The 19,351-nt window shown below is 50.3% G+C and overlaps 1 protein-coding gene across 1 annotated transcript; it reads right to left on the reverse strand.

The window, feature by feature from the left end:
* Positions 1–6,904: 6,904 nt before the first annotated feature.
* On the reverse strand, positions 6,905–12,337 carry Tmem185b (transmembrane protein 185B). The gene has a single exon (XM_026408861.2). It carries the CDS (start codon positions 11,892–11,894, stop codon positions 10,842–10,844), a length of 1,053 nt encoding a protein of 350 aa, XP_026264646.1. The 5' UTR covers positions 11,895–12,337; the 3' UTR covers positions 6,905–10,841.
* Between the last annotated feature and the right edge of the window lie 7,014 nt (positions 12,338–19,351).

Raw genomic sequence — 19,351 nt, forward strand, 5'->3', positions numbered from 1 at the left:
CTAGTAATCACAACAGTGTGGTGCTGGTGTAAGGATTAGTACACAGAATAGCTGAACGAAGGGTGTGTCAATAGACTATCACAGATAAGGGCAATTTATGAGTCCTCAGGGCAGCCGACCAGGGTGACCAGAGCCCAAGCCATTATTTCAGTTTCCAATAGCCCCATTCATGTCCCTTGGAGTTGGGAGTAATGCTATTGGGGTCTGTAGGTATCACCTGTGAGGGGGGCTTGGAGGTACCTTTCACCCTACTTGTACCCACGTCCACCTCCACTGAGGTATGCCCTGGTTTGCTCTGAGTGTGTGTTCCCTAGCACCCTCTCATGGACAGTGCAGTCCTGGGGACCTGACCTGTCTCAGCCATGGCAGAGCAATGACAGAGTTGCGGGGTGCTTGGACCATGTCCCAGGTCCTCTCAGGGTGCTGGTCAAGGTGGTAGGATTTCTAACACAGTTGGTTTCGAAATCAGTAAAGCCAGTTTTATTCCATTAAAAACAAAGAATGACCACCAGTATTTATCTGCTTCTAGAAGAAACAAATTTTTTTTCCTATGCTTAGTCAGATTGAGAATTAATTTGGAATCAATATTAATGGAAGACAGACTTAAAAACAGTCTGGGAAATATAGGAGTGCTGTCAGCAAAATGGCAGAGAAGGAGGTCCAGCCCCTGAGTCACTGCAGCAGGAGGAGGAGGGCTAGGGGCCCCAGGACTTCCTGCCAGGTGCCACTTCTCCTTTCCCTTGGAGATTTGGGCCACCACTTTCCCGTGGGCTGTCTGTACCTTTGACCTGAGTCTGACCCAAGTCCAACCTGGCCACACAGAAACACATCAGAGTTTCTGCTGAGCCAGAAGAGGGTGCACTGGTCCCCTTGGGGTGGCACAGGAGATGGAAGGGGGCTTTAGGTTGGGTCCATGTGCTGAGGCCTAAGCAGTCAGAGCACTGATGATGGCCTCACTGTGCTTCTGGGGTGAGAGGACCACTGGCTTGGAAGTGGAGGTGCCAGGACTGCCAGAGTGACAAACTTGTGTCTGCTCTGGAGAAGGTGGGGGAGCCCGCAGCTGGAGGGCAGCCAGAACCCACTGCTGGGGTGTGGAGGGGCCTCAGGCTGCCCTGGGCCTGGACAGCCCAGGAGGAATCAGCCATGGCCAACGGGTGGAGGAGGCCTTGAGGGGGAATGGCTTCCAGAAGCTCCCACGGTCCAGAGGTCCAGCCCAGGCCTTAGCCCCAGCTGCAGCACCTTCTGGCTGTCCAGGGTGACAGAGGCCCAGCCCAGGCTGAGAAGGCACTGCCACTGGGGCCTGGGACTTCCAGTTTCTGGTTGGATTCCAGGCTCCAGCTCTGCCCCCTCTGACCTCATTGGTACACACTTGAGGTCCCTAATTGTGTCCACCAAGTATGTGTCCCCAGGGTAGAATGGTGGCACTGCTGGCCTGTGACCATCTGGGCCTTGGACCCTTTGCCCTCCCACAGCCAGAAGTCGAGCCCAGCTCCTCTGCCAAGGGCCTTCTGGGTGCTGGTTACCATCCTGGCTCCCCGACCTCCCTTCTCTGTGTTCCTGCTTCTCACTCCTTATCCCCTTTGGACAGTCCAGGAGTGGCTCAGGACTGCACAGGTACAACACGCCAAGCCCACCAGAGACCCAAGGTAGCAGCTCCTCTGTCTGGCAGGTGTCCCCTCCTCCTCAGCCAGCTGTGAGTAGAAGCTGCCCTGAGGGAGCTTTGGTATGGAGGACCCTGGTCACTGTAGAGTGAGCAGGACAGCCCTGCCTCTCACCTTGCCCTGCTGTGCAGGGACACCAGTCCCAAAAGGGATGCAGCCAGCTCCCATGGGTCAAAGGTCATGGGTCAAGGCTGCTCCAATTATTGAGAAAGTCCCCCACACTCAGGAATTCTGCTGCTTGTCATTTAGGGTGTCTCACCTGTGCTGAGGGGACTGATGGTAGTAATAGCCCTGTGAACCTTGTTGTTGGGGCTAAACTTGTCTCCCCAAAAGATATGTCCAAGTCCTAACCCCTGGAACCATGATTATTGGAAAAACGGGGTCTTTGTAGATATAATGAAGTGAAGATGAGGTCCCACAGGATCAGGGTAGAGAAAGGAGAGGGTTAGACACAGATGTCATCCTGCAGGGATGAAGGGCACCTGACTATGGAGCCATAAGAAGCTGAGAGGAGCACAGAGCATTCTTCCCTGGAGCCTTCCAAGGAAGCACAGTGATGGACGCCTTGGTCTTGGACTTCTGGCCTCCACAACCAGACTCTCCAGCCTCTGTCCTGATCCTGGCCTGGTAGAATGAAGGAAGCCTCTGCAGGATTTTCCTCTCAGATAAGATGACACAGGGGCTGGGGTGTAGCTTAGCAGTAGAGAGCTTGCCTACCATGCACAGGGCCCTGGGTTCTAGCCCCAGCACTGGAGAGAGAGAGAGAGGGAGGGCAGGAGGGAGGCGGGGAGACACACACACACACACACACACACACACACACACACACGGAGGGAGGGAGGGAGGGAGGGAGGGAGGTGGAGATCTAACAGGAAGTACTTCCATCTCCACCTTTGTCTTCTGCCTCTGTCCCTTGTCTTGACAACCAATGTTTGGGGTGTGTCTATTAATGAGTCACTGAAGAAGCAAGGTGAGGGACCACACCCCAAACTTCCTTCTCCCTCTTAATAGTATATGTTAGTCACCTACTGAAGACAGGAACAGCGGGATTATAGACGTGAACAAGCAAGGCTAGGTGACATTCAGTCTGGGGGATCCCATGAAGGTCGTGACCCAGGCTATGTCCAGCCACTCGGAGTTCCAGCGAGATGGATGTTCTGACCTAGAAGCCAGGGAACTGCCAGAACAGTGACTGGCAGAGGGTGACCTGGCTGTAGGGAGAAGCCCATAGGGCTGGCAGGGGCAGAGGATGCAGCAGAAGCCCCCTGGCCTTCAGCCCTGCTCAGGAACACAGTCAGGCTGGCTTCTCTCTGTCCCAGGCAGTCACAGATTACAGTGTTGAGCACTGCGATGATTTGACAAAGTTGACCCTCCAAAGCGCAGAGGGGTCAGTGGCCTGCCCCAAGTTACATGATTCACTTGGCACATGGTCTCAGCCCTATGACCACAGCTCTTTTTCCCCAAACCCTTTGCTTAGAAGGCATGTTTTGTATTTTGGCTCCAGGATGGTGCAGATGAGTTCTGATCACTGCACTTGTGTGATTTCAAAATGCCAAAGTGAACAGGAATAAGCCAAGGGAACTGTCCCACCCCTGGATTCTCTCTCAGCACTTCCTCTAGAGCCTACATAAACCCAGCACCCAGGGAGTTCTCTTTTTGAGGGTGGGGCTAATGCCAGTAAGCTTGTGAGGATCTGGGGCTGCTCAGAGTCACAGTGGGCTCTGGGTGACCCCACATAGGACCTGATAGAGCAGAGGGGGAGACCCTCTTTCCACTACTGAGTGTGGATCACTGCTGTGTTAGGGGCAGGTGCTATCCTTCTGTCAGAGGAGAGGAAAGCCAAGCCAGGAGCAGGAGAGAAGCCCGGATAGAGACCAAAGGGTCTGGAGCTGTCCTGGCTGAAGCCCCCTTTCCTTCCTCCCCAGGAAGTGCTCTTGAATTGTCCTCCCACCTTAGCACCTACGTCCCATCTCAGATCCAGCATGCTCTAAATTCCTCCTTCTTCCATCTGCACCTCTCCCTAAGATCTCATCAGATCTGTCTGCTCCCAGCTCAGGCTCAACATCCCTAGAACAGGCTATCAGAATTCAAAAGTACTCCCCTTTCTGAATAGAAAAGTTAGGTGTGCTTGTTGTAGAAAAATGGTTAAAGACATAAAGGAAGAAAGGAAAAGCATTCGTACTGTGTGCTTTGTTTCCTGGAAATCTTCTCCTGCATATTTTAATATAGTGCTTTTATCTCATAACCCCTTCAACTGCCAATTTACGTCATACAATTATTGAATTTTCTTGGACTGTGTTTTTTCTTTTGTTTTATCCTTTAGTATAGGAATTGAACTCAGAGCCCTGCACATGCTAGGCAAGCACTCTGCCACTGAGCTCCATCCTCAGCTCTTTTGAGTCAGAGTCTCACGACATTGCCCAAGCTGGCCTTGAACTTGGAATCCTCCTGCCTCAGCCGTCTGCGTAGTTGGAACTAGAGGTCTGCACCACTACACCTGGTGGGTTTTATTGAACTCTGAAAGTTCAATAAAACTTTTTCCCAAAGTTCGCATAATATTCCAGCATATATGTGTATAATGTTTTAAACTTAGTCTTCCAATTTTTGAGCATTTAGTTTTTTTCCAATTTTTTAAAAATTGTGTTTGGAATGGTCTTTCAAAACATAGATCTACTAAAATCCTTTGGCTTCCATGGCCTTTTGGACATTAAAATTCTCCTGCTGAGGCCAGTCATGACCAGATGCCTGCTACCCCGTCTTCTCCACCCCTCTCCCCACATCCTGGATCCTTCTCCATGGTCCCCTGCTGGCTCCCTCCTGTCCTGGTGGCAGCCCTGGGCTCAGGGAGCCATCCTCCACCTGTGTCAGGTTGGAAGTCATGACAGGTGCCCTCCTGATGGCTGCCCTGATCGCAGCCAGGGAGAATAAAGGTAAGAAGAGACCAGAGAAGTGACCGCTCCTCTCCTCTGGCCATCCTTGACCGTAGGCAACACCTGCAGCTGTGTCTGGTGACCTGGGGGCAGATATCCTCCATAGTTGGGGACAAGGATGTGCATGGAAAGGTGGAAAGCCTGCCTTCCCTGATAAAGCGCTGAACAAGGGACCCTGTTTGTGGGTCAGTCTCCCCTGGATTTCTTGTAATGTTCCTGTTTGTTTAAGTCACTATTAACTGTGGGAAGCCATTCTTGCATGTGATTGGGCACCTCCCTGATTGGGTGTGAGGCGTTCTGGCCAAACTGTGTCAGAGCTTATCCCCACCCTCTCCAGGTGCGAGAGCCTGTCCGTGTGGGGGTGTGACTGACCATTGACCCTGAGACCAATCACTGACCCTGACCTTGGACCTTGGAATGCTGCCCCCCTTGACCTTCATTGGATGGAATTTTCCCCTGAATTTCTTGTTCCCCAATAAAAGGCCACTCCCTGGTGTTCTCGTTCTCTCTCTCTCTCTCTCTCTCTCTCTCCTGCTAGTCCTGTGTTAAGCCTTGCTGCCCCACCGGGTGGTTTGAGGCGAGAGCTAGAGGGAGGGCCGTCTCGGACCTGGTCAAAGAAAAAGGTAATTGAGTCTTGTGTGTTTATTTTGATCTCACTAGTTAACTTCTATGCTATGAACCTCTTGTATGAAACCAGCGTGCTGGCTGCACGGTGGAATTAACTATCACCAAGGCGTCCAACAGCTACTTCACTCCTCCCTCCCGATAGCCCCAGGCCTGCCCATGCTGTGACACTCTTATCTTTACACCAGGCTCACCCTGCCCACTCTCAGGTGCTCCCAGGACGGTTGTCCTAAGACCCTGCTTGGTCGGAGGTAGTCCTTTCTTCCAGCCCATGTCACTGTACTTGGAACAGCAGACAGTCACAAGCCTGGGTGCTGGTGGGGAATTTCTCCAGGACAATGGCCCTCACTTACGCCTTGTGCACCCACTACATCTAGTCCACAGTAGGCGCTCAGGAGGTGAGTGAGTATGGGGCCTGGTCTCCGCCTTTGGGATTTTTACACTCAATATGTGCTGTGGACTGTGTCCCCCTGTACGTCACATGTGGAGGCCCTAACCCGCTATGTGACAATGTTAGGAGATGAGGCCTTGGGGAGGGAATTGGGGTGAGTGTGCTCCGAGGAGACACCAGAGTGCTTTCTCTCCTTCTCCTGCCCTGGGGGGACAGGTGAGATCTGTCAGTAGAACATCCCTCACTCCATACTAGGACCAGGTCTTGGGCTTCCAGCCTCCAGAACTGAGAGGGAGGGCCTGCTCAACACACAGCTGACTATTGCTTGACAGGGTGGGGTGTGGTGGGACTTCTGCCTTGAATGGCCAGCCATTTTTCATCTCTAGAGTTGCTCAGGCCAAGAACAGGTCAGAGGAGGAAAGAGGGCAGGTTCCTGCGACAGCTATGAAGGAACTCAAGGGGCCTCAGCTAGGGGCGGGCTGAGCTGTGACGGAATCTGTGGCCCCAGAGCCTGCACTAGAGTGTTGCTGGTGCTCCCTGTTGGTGCTGGCTTCGAGGGCCCAGCCATCCACACTGAGGGGCACCTGGGCTCCAGAGCCAGAGGTGGGGGTGAAGGGGAGGTGCACAGGGAGGTGCACAGAAAGGAGAATCAGAGGAGAGAGCGAGCTCTGAGCTGTGGTGGAGAAAGACTTCAAAACCCACTTCCTCTCTCCCTGCCCTCAGAGGAACTGCTTGACAAACAGGACATCCTGGAAGACAGGAGTGGCTGTGAACTTTGGGTGATGCTACCACCCCTGGCTTTCCCCTTGGGGAAAAATGATGCCGCCTTTCTGATGAACTACTGGATCAAGGGGAAATCACGTTGCTGCCAGTGCAGAGCCAGGCTTGTGGCCAGCACCAGGGGATCCCCCTGGCTGCTCCGAGTACCTCCATATCTAGTAGTAAGATGAAGTCAAAGACGCCAGCAAGACCAGCAAACGGATCAGGCTCCCTTGGGACAAAGTTGTAGAATTACCTGGCTGGGTTAAATAACCTACCAACCAGGGGCTGGTGGAGGACAAAGGGAACCTGGAGTCCAGTAGAGAGAAGCCATCCTGTGATCTGTTGCAGAAATAAGGACAGAGGCCTACATTCTCCCTTTCCTGCTGTGCCACATGGAACTTTATATTTCAGCTGATTTCTATTTTCTTTTCCCTAAAAGGGCAGCAATTCTCAAGTCCTGACCACAGTTCCCCTTTACACTCTTAAAAATGATTACGGACCCAAGGTTTTTGAGTTATATCAACATTTACCATGGTAGAAATTAAAGCCAATAACTTATTCACTTTAAGTTCTTATTCACTTTAAAACAATAAATACATTAACTTTTTTAAAAAATGAAAATGACCACTTTTCAAAACCAAACCAAACCAAACCAAACCAGTGAGTGGAGTGTGACATTATTTTTCCACATTTGCAAACCTTCAATGTTTGGCTTAACAGGAGACATTTATGTGCCCACATCTGCCTCTGCATTTGGTCTCTCGCAGTGCCACCTTGAAGCCTCCCCAAGATGTGTAGTTGGGCAAGGACCTCAGACTCCCAGGGTCCTAGGGACATATTTTGGAGGGCATCTTGTGCCATTGTTTTTAATCCATACATTCTAGAAAAAAAAAAAGAAAAAGAAAACCAAGACAAAACTGGAGGAGGAAGAGACATCCCAACATCCTAGCTCAGGAATTGGAGGATGTACTCTGTAAGGTGGCTTTGGAATGCCTCTGTCCCTCAGGGAAGGGACCAGCCACTGTGTGAGGCTTAGCTGTAAGATGGGAGATTTTTTTTTTTTTTTTTTTTTTTGAGGTGAGCTTGGAAAGAAGGGTGCATGCCAGATAGCCAAGGACGGGGAGCAGGGGCTTTTGTAACTGTGATGTCTCAGTGTCTGCAACCCTACCTCCCCCTTCATGGGCAAATCCTCTACTGCATGAGTTTGAGTGAGTCCTGCCTCTTCTTCCAGAGCTACAGAAGCAAGAGCTCTTCTCACATCCTGGAGGCTACAGAATGAACACACATCTGAGGCTCACTCCACCATATTCCTGATGGTCCCTAATGTATGACCTTGACTGGGTTTCCAGCTATACAACTTCCCAAGATCCCTGTGTGCTTGCTGAATTTGACCCCAGCCTTCCTGCCTATCTGTGAATACCTGTGTCCTCATGGATTCTTTTCTAAGTCAGCCCGGGAGAGGGCTGGGGGAAGGCCCGACTCCACTCCGCTCTCCTGTATCCCACCACCTGCTACCTGGCTGCTCTCCCTGCACCTGGCCTTGACCTCCCATGGTATCCAGCATAACCCTGCAGAGAAGCACCTTCATAAAACTGTCCTGCAAGAGCTGCCAAGCCTCACCAATTCACTGAGGAGCCTGAATGCAGTGTCCTCCCCTCACACCTCAGGTCCTCAACAGATTCTTTCAAATGGCAACAACTTAAACATTACTTAAAAATTAAAGAATATTTGTAAAACAGAAGGCAAGAAAATAATTCATGATCCACCATATGTTTTGTAATTCCTTTAGAATGACCTTCAAACCAAAGAGGTCACAGGTGTGGCTATGTGCTTTGGCCACCAGAATGCAGACGTGACATAAGTCACATACGTGAGCAGGTCATAATACGCTGCACTGTAGAGAAATAGAATAGACATGAACTATATTTGTGCTTGAAAGGTTTAGCTTAGCCTCCTTGTTTTTCTGCCATGAGAAAGAGGAACACAGCTCAGGGAATGTTGTACCTTCAGCCAGGCCCCAGATCAAACTCTTGCCTGGAGTGTGGTTGCAGGCCACTGAGGGTCTGAGGTTGTTCAGCAGTAAAAGTTGTTTTGCAGAAGAAACTAGACTGACAGAATTGACATGCTAAGTTCCGTGGAGTCACTGTGCCCTGATCACATAAACCCTCAGGCACAGCTGAGGTTGCACTGACTTCAGATCAACAACAGTTCCACAACCTGTCACTTGGCTGTTTTTATCCAAGTATGAAGGCAAGACAAGGGCCTGGCAGGGGACAGCTTAAGGTGGGAAGCTGTTACCACACTTCAGGCACTGGCTCGTCCACACCACATACTGTGGGAGAGGAGATGATGATGGCTGGGTGGGTGTGGAGAGGGACCCACCAGGGTTAACGGACTATACCAGCTACCCACAAGCCCTTACCCGGAACCTGTAGCCAGGAGGGGCTGCTGATCCCCCTGTAGCCCCCAAACCTGCCCTTTAATTCCTCCAACACCTGCTCCTTCTCTGCTCAATTTTAATGTTCTTTTCAGTTATCTTTGGGGGGCTAAGGGGAACCGAGAGGGGAGCACCTGGCTCCTAAAAACAAAGATGGGCCTCAAGTTCCAGGTAAAGGACACTGTGAAGCTAGCGGCACCTTCCCACGGGTTTTCCACAGCTGCTCTTAGCTCTTCCCTCTAAGGCACATGGCTGCGATGAGCACCATCTACTCACTGCCATGGGAGGCGAGGCTCGCACTTTCCATATACACTCCCAGTGGGCAGGAGCCACATCCCCCCGGCTCTCCACTGTATCCCCAGCTGCCCAGCACAGCGACTGGCTCAGTGTAGGTCCTCATTCCCACATTCAGCTAGCAGGTATAAACCCACCGTGAGAGGGCTAAGGGGAGGGGAAACGCTGTTGCAGCCAACATATCCCAGCTGTGGAGTCCTCAGGCCAGCAGGCACTCAGCTCCCTAGGATGGCTTCTCTGTCACTAGCCATGTGGACCAAGAATATTACTTTAACATGGGACAAAAATGGTGAATTTAGGTTTATCTTTTTCTTGAAATGGAACAGGTCTGCCTCATGGCTAGGGCAAAGGGTGTAGTTATGTACTCACAACATGGAGAATAGTTTAGAAAATTTTAAATAAGTTGCTAATAAAAGTGGGTTCCCTCTCATCTTCTCCCAGTAATTTGAGCACTCCTTTTCATTACAAACTCCTTTTCAAAGTGTTTATTTGTTCTCAGTCAGAATATCACTTTTGAAGGGTCTGGCTCTACCCTTCTGATTCTGGTGTACCACCAGTATCTGAACAAACACTGTACTTTCCTAAAAATAAAACCTGAACTATTGTTTCTCTACGGCTGACAGACCAAAAAGTCTGGACCTTAAAATAAAAGTCATCTTTTGACCATTTTTGGTTAAGGCTACTATCTTCAGCTTTTCAATGACAAGTAATGCTTTACATCACGACAAACTAAAATTCTAACACCCTGAGAAATGGACAACCACTTGCTGACTTTGGTTGTTCCTCAATTGTTGTTACTACTTGTGGAAAAATTCGAGGTGGTAATGTATCACTTTATGGCCTGGTACCACACTGTGTCCAAAGGGTGGTGGCTCCTCCCTCTACTAACAGGTACTAAGAGAGACCTTAAAATTGAATATTCAGGTCCACAGGATTTTCAACTCCTACATTTATACCTAGTACTTCGATATGATCCCATAAGAGGGTACATATGAACATCTTATGCAGTCTTTATGTACATCTGCAATAGACATTTATCTTCACATAGAAACTTAAAAAAATACTTTAACATAATACACTGTACTGCAGAGAACTAGAATATATTACACTGCTAAAATATTCATATAAATACTATATATGCAGATTCACTCCATTAGAAAAATTCGTCTATTACAATATTAACGAACAGTATCAGCAAAGCCCAAAGAAAAACTATCTTAACAGTGGGGACACTAGAAATAACAACTATGAGGTTTATAAACCAGTGGTGGAAAGAGAATTCTATATATTTGCTATTCTGTCATAACAGGCACAATAATCTGAAATACAATTTTACAGACTAGCAATGTATAAAAATACTTTTTAAACAATACTGTTGACAGGTATACTAGCACTTAAAAACAACAACCACCATCAAACAGTTGTGTAGTTATTTCTTTTGAGGACCTACTAAAACAACTTACTGCCCTTGGCTAGCTCTTAAACATCGACCTGGAAAGCAAGTTCTATCACCCATGTGCACACACCACACACACACAACCACAGATTAAAACAATCTCCTCTATGGTGCATACTGATGAGTCACTGATCCGCATCAATCTCACAAGGCATGAGCTGATGTGTTTGGAGCCTGTTTCCAGTTCCAGGTTTGGGATGGATGAACAAAGAGGCAAAAGCAAGGTGGAATTTGTGTGTGTGTATATGGTTTCTATTTCACGTAAGGGCCTTGGGTGGAAAAGCGCTTAGTCTGGCATATCAATATTTAACTTGGGGGGTGGAGGAACATATTTTCCAGGGCTCTGTGTTATAACCACCCTGGCCTTCTTTCCAAACATTGGAGCAATTTTTGGAGCTTCTGGACCGGATGTTTCCTCAGCATCTTCGCTATCTTCATGATGGAGATCATATGAAATGTTCCCATATTCTCTTAAAAATGGGAAAATTTCAAGCAGAAACTGACAGAAATCTCTGCGAATACCAAACCACCAATGATTGCCTCCTTTTCGCCTAAACGTTGTAGCCATCAAAGTTATTAACGAGAGCCAAAGGGGGACAAAGATGGAGATGTAAGAGAATGTGTTGTGCCCATCCAATCTGTGAACCAGTAGGACCTCAAAAGTGAGCAGAGGCACCACAATCGTTATCCAGCTGATGGCCATGGTGACATGAGTTCTTCTCTGTTCGGCTACCACATCCAGGGATCGCAGGAACAGAAGGGACCAGACGATGTAATACAGGACGACCAGACAAAGAAACGACATGAGGATCCACAGGGGGACGAACACCACCAGCCACGGCCAGTGGATAATCCTGTCCAGCCTCAAGGCAATAAAGATGAACTGCAGGATGTTGACTGAGCACAAGATCTCCAGCTCCAGCGACCTATCGTGTCGGAAGCCCCAGACGCAGGCGGCCACAGACACCGGGGAGACGAAGAAGAGTGGCATGAAGACCAGCAGCCAGAAGTGGGTCCCTCTCTCCACACGGTCACAGACTAGGACTTCGAACATGAGCAGCAGCAGGTGGATGCCTACGGCGATCAGCATGGCTTTGAACTCTACGCAGGCCTCCCCCTCGGTGCGGTAGCGAGGGTTGCGGGCCCAAACGCCAGCGCCCACAGAGGCGCCCGCGATGACCAGGAGCTTCCACAGCCATATGGGGGCGAAGACGGCCCAGTAGCTCCACTGGATGATGCCGTCCAGACGGAGGGGCAGCAGCACGGAGAAGAGCAGCAGGCAGGCGTAGATTAGGAACTTACTCGGGTTGAAGTCCTGGAACAGGCCCCTGGGGTTCATGGCGGAAGCCGCCGTCCACCTGCCCGAGCCTTCTGCTCACGCGGCTCGGCGCCCGCGTCCCTGCAGCTCCCAGGGCCCGCCGCCTCCTTGGCTTGGCCTGCCCCGGCTCTAGGTGGACATCGGCGGGGGCCAGCCAGGAGGAGGCTCTGAGCCGCGGCACCGAGAGACCGGAACACGTGCGCGCGCGGTCACGTGACCTGGCCGGAAGCGCGCTGGGGCACGGCGTGCGCGGGCCCGGGGCTGCGCGGCGTCTACGAGGGGGGCGCTGCCTCGGCCCCGCCGCCAGCTGGGTGGGGGCCCGCTCTGTTTGCTTTCATTCCGCACCCATCAGGGGAGGCACCTGCTGCGTGCAGCGCCCGGAGGGGCCGGGAGCGCTACCGAGTCCTCAGCTGGCGCGTAGGCAGCGACCGGGCCACGACCTCAGGCGGACGCTTCCTGGCGGCGGCCGGAACGAGGAGGAGGGATTGAGCTCACATCCTCCCAGCCGGCTCGGGGGCGGGGCGGGGGCGGAGCCCGGAGAGGGCAGGGGCGGGGCCTGGAGACGCGGTCCTCTCCGTGCTCCTCTCTCGCCTGCAGCTCGCTGCCTCTCTCCCGGTACAAATCTGGGGGCTCTGCTTCCCGCGGCGAGGCTCCAGTGTCAGTGCGCGGAGTAGGGAACGGCATGGACACGAGCAAAGGCGGGGGCCGACGAGTGTGAGCAAGGGAGTGGGTGCCGGTGACCCTATGACTGCCGAGGACGCATGTACACAGTGTGGGCCAGCGCGGGTCTGTGGGACCTTAGCGGGAGACAGTGGATTTGACCCAGGACTCGGGAGGGAGGCCCAAGTGTGCAATCAGTGCATGGGGTAAGGTGGCTCCCAGGGTAAAGCTCCACCTGACTGGGCAACAAACATTCTCAAGCTCCATGTGAAGTGGCTGTGCCGAGTGTCTAGGCTGCGGCGATCTTTTACCGTCCTTTTCACCCCAGGAGTGGAGAGCGGGTGCAGGCGAGGGTGCTAGGATTCTACAGGACCCAAAGCAACGTCCTGAGGGAGCAGGTGAGGAAACTGGTCCTGGATAGAGGGATTCTTTTTGCTCTAAGTCACTGCGACAGATTAGCAGCAACGTTGCAATTTAGATTCAAGGCTCCCAACTTCCAAGTCTCTAAACCTCATTTTGACTCCTGCCTGGGAATGATTCTTGAAGAACTGTGTTGGGGAAAGGGCACCAAACCAGAGGTCAAGAAATTTGGTTCTGGTCCAGGCCAGCTACTCACCAGGCGTAAAACCTATGCAGATTGACCCCTCTTTTTCTGGGCTTAAGTTTCCTTGTCTGTGAAGTTGGGGACTAATCAGTAAGGGCTACAAAGCTGCAATCGGTCTTTGATTTGGAGCACCTCTTTCTCTCTTGATCGCTCAGCATACCCCTCCCCCGCCCCCCAAGGATTTCTACCTCCTTTTCTCTTTGCCCCCCTGCTCAGCAGAACCTTGGTTGTCCTTCCTGCCTTTCAGCCCCCACTGGTCTCACCTGGTCTGGTTCCCAGAAGTGGGTGTGGGATGCCAATACAAAAGTCCTGGACTCTGAGGTGGGGGAAGTCATCAGAGGAATGCATGGGCCATCAGAGTCTCTGTGGAGTAGCAAGGAAGAGCTTTCAGGGGGAAACAGGATACTTTCCTGCACCCTCACAGCCCCAGCTTCCAGCTCATCCACAGGGATGTGGGAATCAAGATCCAGACCCAGCAGATAGCTTTTTCTGGACATGGCAGGCACCTGTAGAAAGCACATGAAGCACCATGTGGAAAGACCAGTCCAAGTGCTCAAAGGTCTCCCACAACTCACCTGCTCCCACCTCTAGCGGGGGCAGTCAGGTGGCCCTGGAGGAATAACTCCTAGCTGAGTGAGCATCAGTTCTGAACATTGATTTCCAAAGAGCCTCTGGGGAGTCACTGTGGGGACATTCAGCTAAGTTGAGCCTGGCCTTTCTCCCTGAGCCCTCTCCTTAACCAGAGCCAGAGCCACTATAATCATTTTGCATAGTGGCTTTTTGGTACTCTTTCAAGAAAGATCTGTCAGCTGAAACAAATTTTTTAAAAATTGAAACCCCGACATCACTCCCAACTTCCTCTTCATCTGTAAGATGGGCTAATTAAAGCTCGTAGGGTTGTTTTGAGGATTAGATGAACCCACACATGAAACTTTGCATTTTGCATTTAGAGAAATGAGAGTGATGAATATTACCACATGGAGGAAAATAGAGCCTGTGGAGGGGAAGAACCTGCTGGCAGCACCCCCACCCCCCCAGGAGGTGATGGCTGAGCCAGGTCCAGGTCTGATTGTGAGAACAGTTGGAAATCCTCCCCAATTTGTACAGTCAGGTGACCTCAGGGCCTCTGTGCCTTAATGACAAAGAGGAGTTTGGAGTCTGTTTCTCCATCTTTTTTCTTTTTAACTTTATTATTTATTTATTCTTATGTGGTTCTGAGGATCGAACCCAGGGCCTTGCACATGTGAGGCAAGCGCTCTACCACTGCGCCATAACCCCAGCCCATTTCTCCATCTTTAATGTTCTTCATTTAGAACAAGTGCATGATTCCTTCCTTCCAAGACGGGAGTGTTGAGGTGTCCAGTAATAATGCAGTGTGCTCCTGCTGCCCAGCTCCTGAGGGAAGTCAGAGCTGGCTTCCAGGTTTGTGACAAGGGATACTATCTGTTGTCATCCTGTAGCTGGTGTTCCAGGCCTGCAGGCTCTGCTCTGTACCTCAGACTTGCCCCTATGCTGTTTTTTTTTTTTTTTCCTGAGATAGCTGGTCTCTCAGTGACCTGCCTTGTCTTTATTTACCTTTAAAGCTAATATGGATTGTCTACCATATGCCAGGAGCTCAATGGCACAGCCACCCTCAAGGCTGGCACACACACCCAAGCTAAGTTTGTCCAGAGGGGTTTCTAGATGTGATGCTTCAGGTTACCATTGCAGGCCTGTCTTGCATGAGTTGAGATACATGGTGGTTACGGAGTGCAGAGGGTGTGAAGGTCACTGTCCTGAGATGTGTTCCCCCTCCCCTAGCATCTCTCCCTTGCTTGGCATCCTCAGTCCCAGCCGCCCTGTGACCTCTGAGGTCCTCCTGATCTCACCCAGGTCCACTGCTGATCCATGCCCCTTTTCATGGTCCGTATCAGCTAAGCCAACCTGTCATTCCCTTGAATATCCATGCGTGATCTCCCCATCCATTGGCCCCGTTGTTCTCCCTGGAAGGGCCTACCCCATGTAGCTACTCCTTCTTCCTGGACTGCCAAGATCCAAGACAGGCCTGCCAGCCCTTGGGAACTTTCTCTACCCCTGACAGACCAGTAACCCTGGTCTCCCACACTCCCACCTCTCCTTGCAGTGGCCTCCTCCTGTCTCCCTGCCTCCCCACCACCAGCATGCACCCTCCCACACTCACTGCAGAGGAGGCTGTGGAGCCTTGGGAGATAAGGTCCAGTCACAGGCCTCATTTCACTGGGGTTGTGTTTGATTGACTCCATGAACTTTGAACTCTAGATCCCTGCTGGCACTTATGTCATATGGATGTTTGAGAAATGTTGGTTGAGTGAATGGCTGAGTGAGTTCAACCTGTCATGGTTTTCTTCTCACTACTATGTGCCAGGCCCTGTGCCCTTCCCTCCCTGTCCAGGGAGAGCTTTCTGTAGTAGCTCATGTATGAGTTATTATTACTGCTGAAACAAATTGCCACACCCTTAGTGGTTTAAAGCAACATCTGTTGATTTTCTCCCAGTCTCTGAGAGTCAGAAGTCTGGGTTCCAGCTGGTGCTCTGCAGTAGTCTCGGGAGGCTGAGACACAGGTGTTGGCGCCCTGGTGATGACTCTGGTTCCGAGTTGTGTGTTGGCAGAATTCAGTACCATGGAGTTGTAGGACTGAAGCTATTTCCTTGTTGGCTGTCGGCTGGGTTCATTCTCAGGCCCTCTGTTTCCTGGCTTGGCAAGTCTTCACGTGTGAACTCTATGGACTCCGCCTCTCTTCCCTTTTTAAGGGCTCATGGGATTTAATTGGGCCCATCCCAATATTCCTGGGTCATCTCTATTTTAAGGTTAGTCTGTTGGTAACCTTTATTCCTTCTGCAAAATCCATAGACTTTTGCTCAGTACCTTGGCTCCTCCCTCTCTAAGCAAGGAGATGGCCTAACTCCAGAGTGCCACTGGTCTGGGAGAACCCCAGTCTTCAGGGAGAGGGGGCCCTGACCTTGTGCCTCTACCTCCCCAGGTTGTTCTTGGTGACCACTGAGCATGCTCTTGGTCCTGGACCCTGGGCTTCAGTCAGATTCCTTCATGGCCTACAGTCTCAAGACACAGGATGCTCTTGCTGAATGTGCTCCAAGGGACTGGCTTGGAGCCAAGGGTAGCCCAGTATAGGAAGCCCAGGGAAGTTTCCCTTTCAGACCTGTATGTGGATTTGCTCTCATTAGCTTTTTCACAAGGAAGTCACAGCCCATAGGACCCCTTCTGTCAGCCGGGGTGCCCACCATTGCCCCTCAGGCCCTGGTCCCTAAATAAAACATGCTCCAACCTCTCTTTGCAATAACCTCCCCCTGTCTTCCTCCCCATGGCTGGAACACACCCTCCCACGCTCACTCTGAAGGCCCCTGGCTGCCCTGTGAACCTTGCTCCCTGACCTTGGCAAGTAACTTAAGTCTCTGGTCCTCCTCTGTGAAATGGAGATAAGTTCCATAAATGTGAGGGTAAAATGAAACCATGTATCAAAATCTAGAATATGTTGATTTTCCTGTCCCAGTAGTAACTATTGTTAAATATCTCTTTGGGACCCCCCTTCCTGAAAAATGGGAACCCGTGATCCAAAAGTGTTCACACTACAGGGTATTGTCATCCCGTTTGCCGGTGACTCTCAGGCCCCTGTGATTTTCTCAAAGACAGAGACAAGTCTCTCATCTGTATCAGCAGTTGCCAGCACAGGCCTGCAGGTGGTAATGTAGCCGGTAGAGAGCAGGGGGTGGGAAGGTTGGAACTGATGTGCTCTTTTCCCAGGGTTGAGCAGCAGAGCACTTGCCATCCTACTATCTAAAGCTGACAGGCCTGGGGCTTGCAGGGAAGTGTTTTGGGGCTTGCAGGAGGAACTCCCAGGGCACACAATTCCTCCTGCTTGTAATGAGCTCATTTTACAGATGAGGAAACTGAGGCCCAAGACCATGGCTACAGTTCTCTGCTAAACCCCCAGCAACAGACTTTCTGCTGAGCCTTGCTTTTGGTCTCACTGGCATCCAAGCCCTGTCCTCAATAATCTTCTCCACCCCCTGCAAGAGCCAGGTTCCAATGACCATCTCCCCTAAAGTCATCTCCCTTCCTACTTATAGCACACGGTTTTAATTCTACTATTTATCAAGTGGTCACTAAATGCATGCTCACTTTAGAAATATCTGGAAAATGCTGAAAAAAGGAAGGGGGATGGGACTTTTATTCTTACTACCTACAGAAACTCATCGTGAGCACTTTGCTGTTTTTTTTTTTTTCTTCTTCCAGTTAGTGTACCCTGCAAAGAGATGTCATTATCCACATGCCATCTCATTTTGCTGTTTCCTTAACATGAATCCTAAGACTCACTTGGTTTCTCATTTTGGCATCTCTGGATTCTGCACCAGCCAGTCGAGGGTCCTTCATAGGCACTATCGGTTGGCCTGTGTTGAAATTTAGTTCTTCCAGAGGGCAGTTTTGTTTTCCCTGACTGTCATCTAAGCGTGCTGCCAACTTGAGAGGACTGTAAACTCAAATTCGTTACAGCGTTTGCATGAGATACTTTGGGATATCTTCGTGCAGATTCAGAATCAAAACTTGTTCACATTGTCAGGGCCATGCTTGAGGCAGAGATTTCCTGGCTAACTTTCTGGCTAAGAAGTGGTTATAATTTTCCTCACACCCAAGAAATAGCCCTTTGGGGTCTTAACTTCACTGAGATGTCTCTCACTAGGTAACCCACCCTGGGTTTTCTTTTCCTTCATGATATGTGAAGCAGTGTCTTGCCTGGCATTCAGCTGTGTCCTAAGTGTGATAAAATGCACAAATAGAACATTTCTCGACTCCCATAAATGTCTTCGTAGTGGTCACATTAATATTCCATCATGGGGTTGTGGCTCAGTGGTAGAGCACTTGCCCTGCATGTGTGAGGCACTGGGGTTCGTTCCTCAGCACCACATAAAAATAAAATAGAGGTGTTGTGTCCATCAACAACTAAAAATTTAAAAAAATATATATTTCATCACAGGTTGGTTTAGTCCTTTACTCTTGCTGTGGCCTTTTTTAAAAAAAAAAAAAGCAGCTTCTTTTGCATTTAGCCTATTTCTATAGGGTAGATTAATCTATTCAGTAAAAGACATTTTTGCCCAGTCCTGCCCTCCCCAGGAGTGGTCAAGAATTCCTGAGACGGCGTGATGTGGGTCAGTGATGTATACTGCCTCATAAACAGACATTTGAAAAATGTTATTTCTAATTTCACTCTGAGTTACATATCATTTTTCGCCTGTTGATGCAAAATAACAAAAACAAAAAAAAACTACAAATAAATCCAAATCCTCTTGCGCCACTCAGAGCCAGGCCTGAAGTTGCCCAATGAACAATGTGGGGTTCTTGTCATTGAGAGACTGTCTAGCAGTGTGGAAGGCCAACAGCATAAACAGGTGACATTGGGGCCACAGGATCTTGGCACTGCCCTGCATCAGAACTTTGGTGGCTTCTCATTTCTCAACAGAAAATCCAAAAGCTTACTGTGCTTTTCAAGACTCTGGCTGACCATCTGGGCTCATCTCTGGCCCCATCTCCTACGGCCCCAACTTCCTTCTCTTCCTCAGACCCTCAGACCAGACCCATTGCCACCTTGGTTGTCAATTGGTATGTTTACATAGATGGTTTTTATAGGGAGATTTATCTGAAATATAAATCTGGGCCCACATACATGCTCACTATGGTTTGGGTGTGGTTAATCCTCCCAAGTGCATGTGCTGGGGGCGTGGTCCTCAGTGTCAGTATTAAGCCTTGGGAGAACCCCTAAGAGGTAGGGCCTAGCGGGAGGTGGTTAGATCATTGGGGGCATCACCCACCCTCAGAAGGGACTAATGTTGCTCCCTCAGAGTGAGTTAGTTCCTTTGAGAATGGATAGTTATACAAGAGCAAGCCCAATCCCTGATCATCTCTGGCTTCCTGTCCCTTCATGAAATTGCTCTTGCACACGCTTCTGCCATTTTGATGCTGACTGCCGTGAGGCCCTCACCAGAGTGGAGCAGAGCTTTGAGCTAAGTAAGCCTCTTTCCTTTATGAATTTCCCAGATTCAGGTATTTCGTTATAGCCATGGAAAACCATCTAATATAGCACTTTAAGCTGTTCACTCATCACTCAGATGTTTTAGCTAGATCATCTGCTGGGGCCTGGTATGGATCGGGCCCTGTGAATGAAGGTAGTGCCCTGTGATCCCTA

The sequence above is a fragment of the Urocitellus parryii genome, chromosome 1, assembly GCF_045843805.1.
Source record: "Urocitellus parryii isolate mUroPar1 chromosome 1, mUroPar1.hap1, whole genome shotgun sequence".
In the NCBI taxonomy this organism is placed as follows: Eukaryota; Metazoa; Chordata; class Mammalia; order Rodentia; family Sciuridae; genus Urocitellus; species Urocitellus parryii.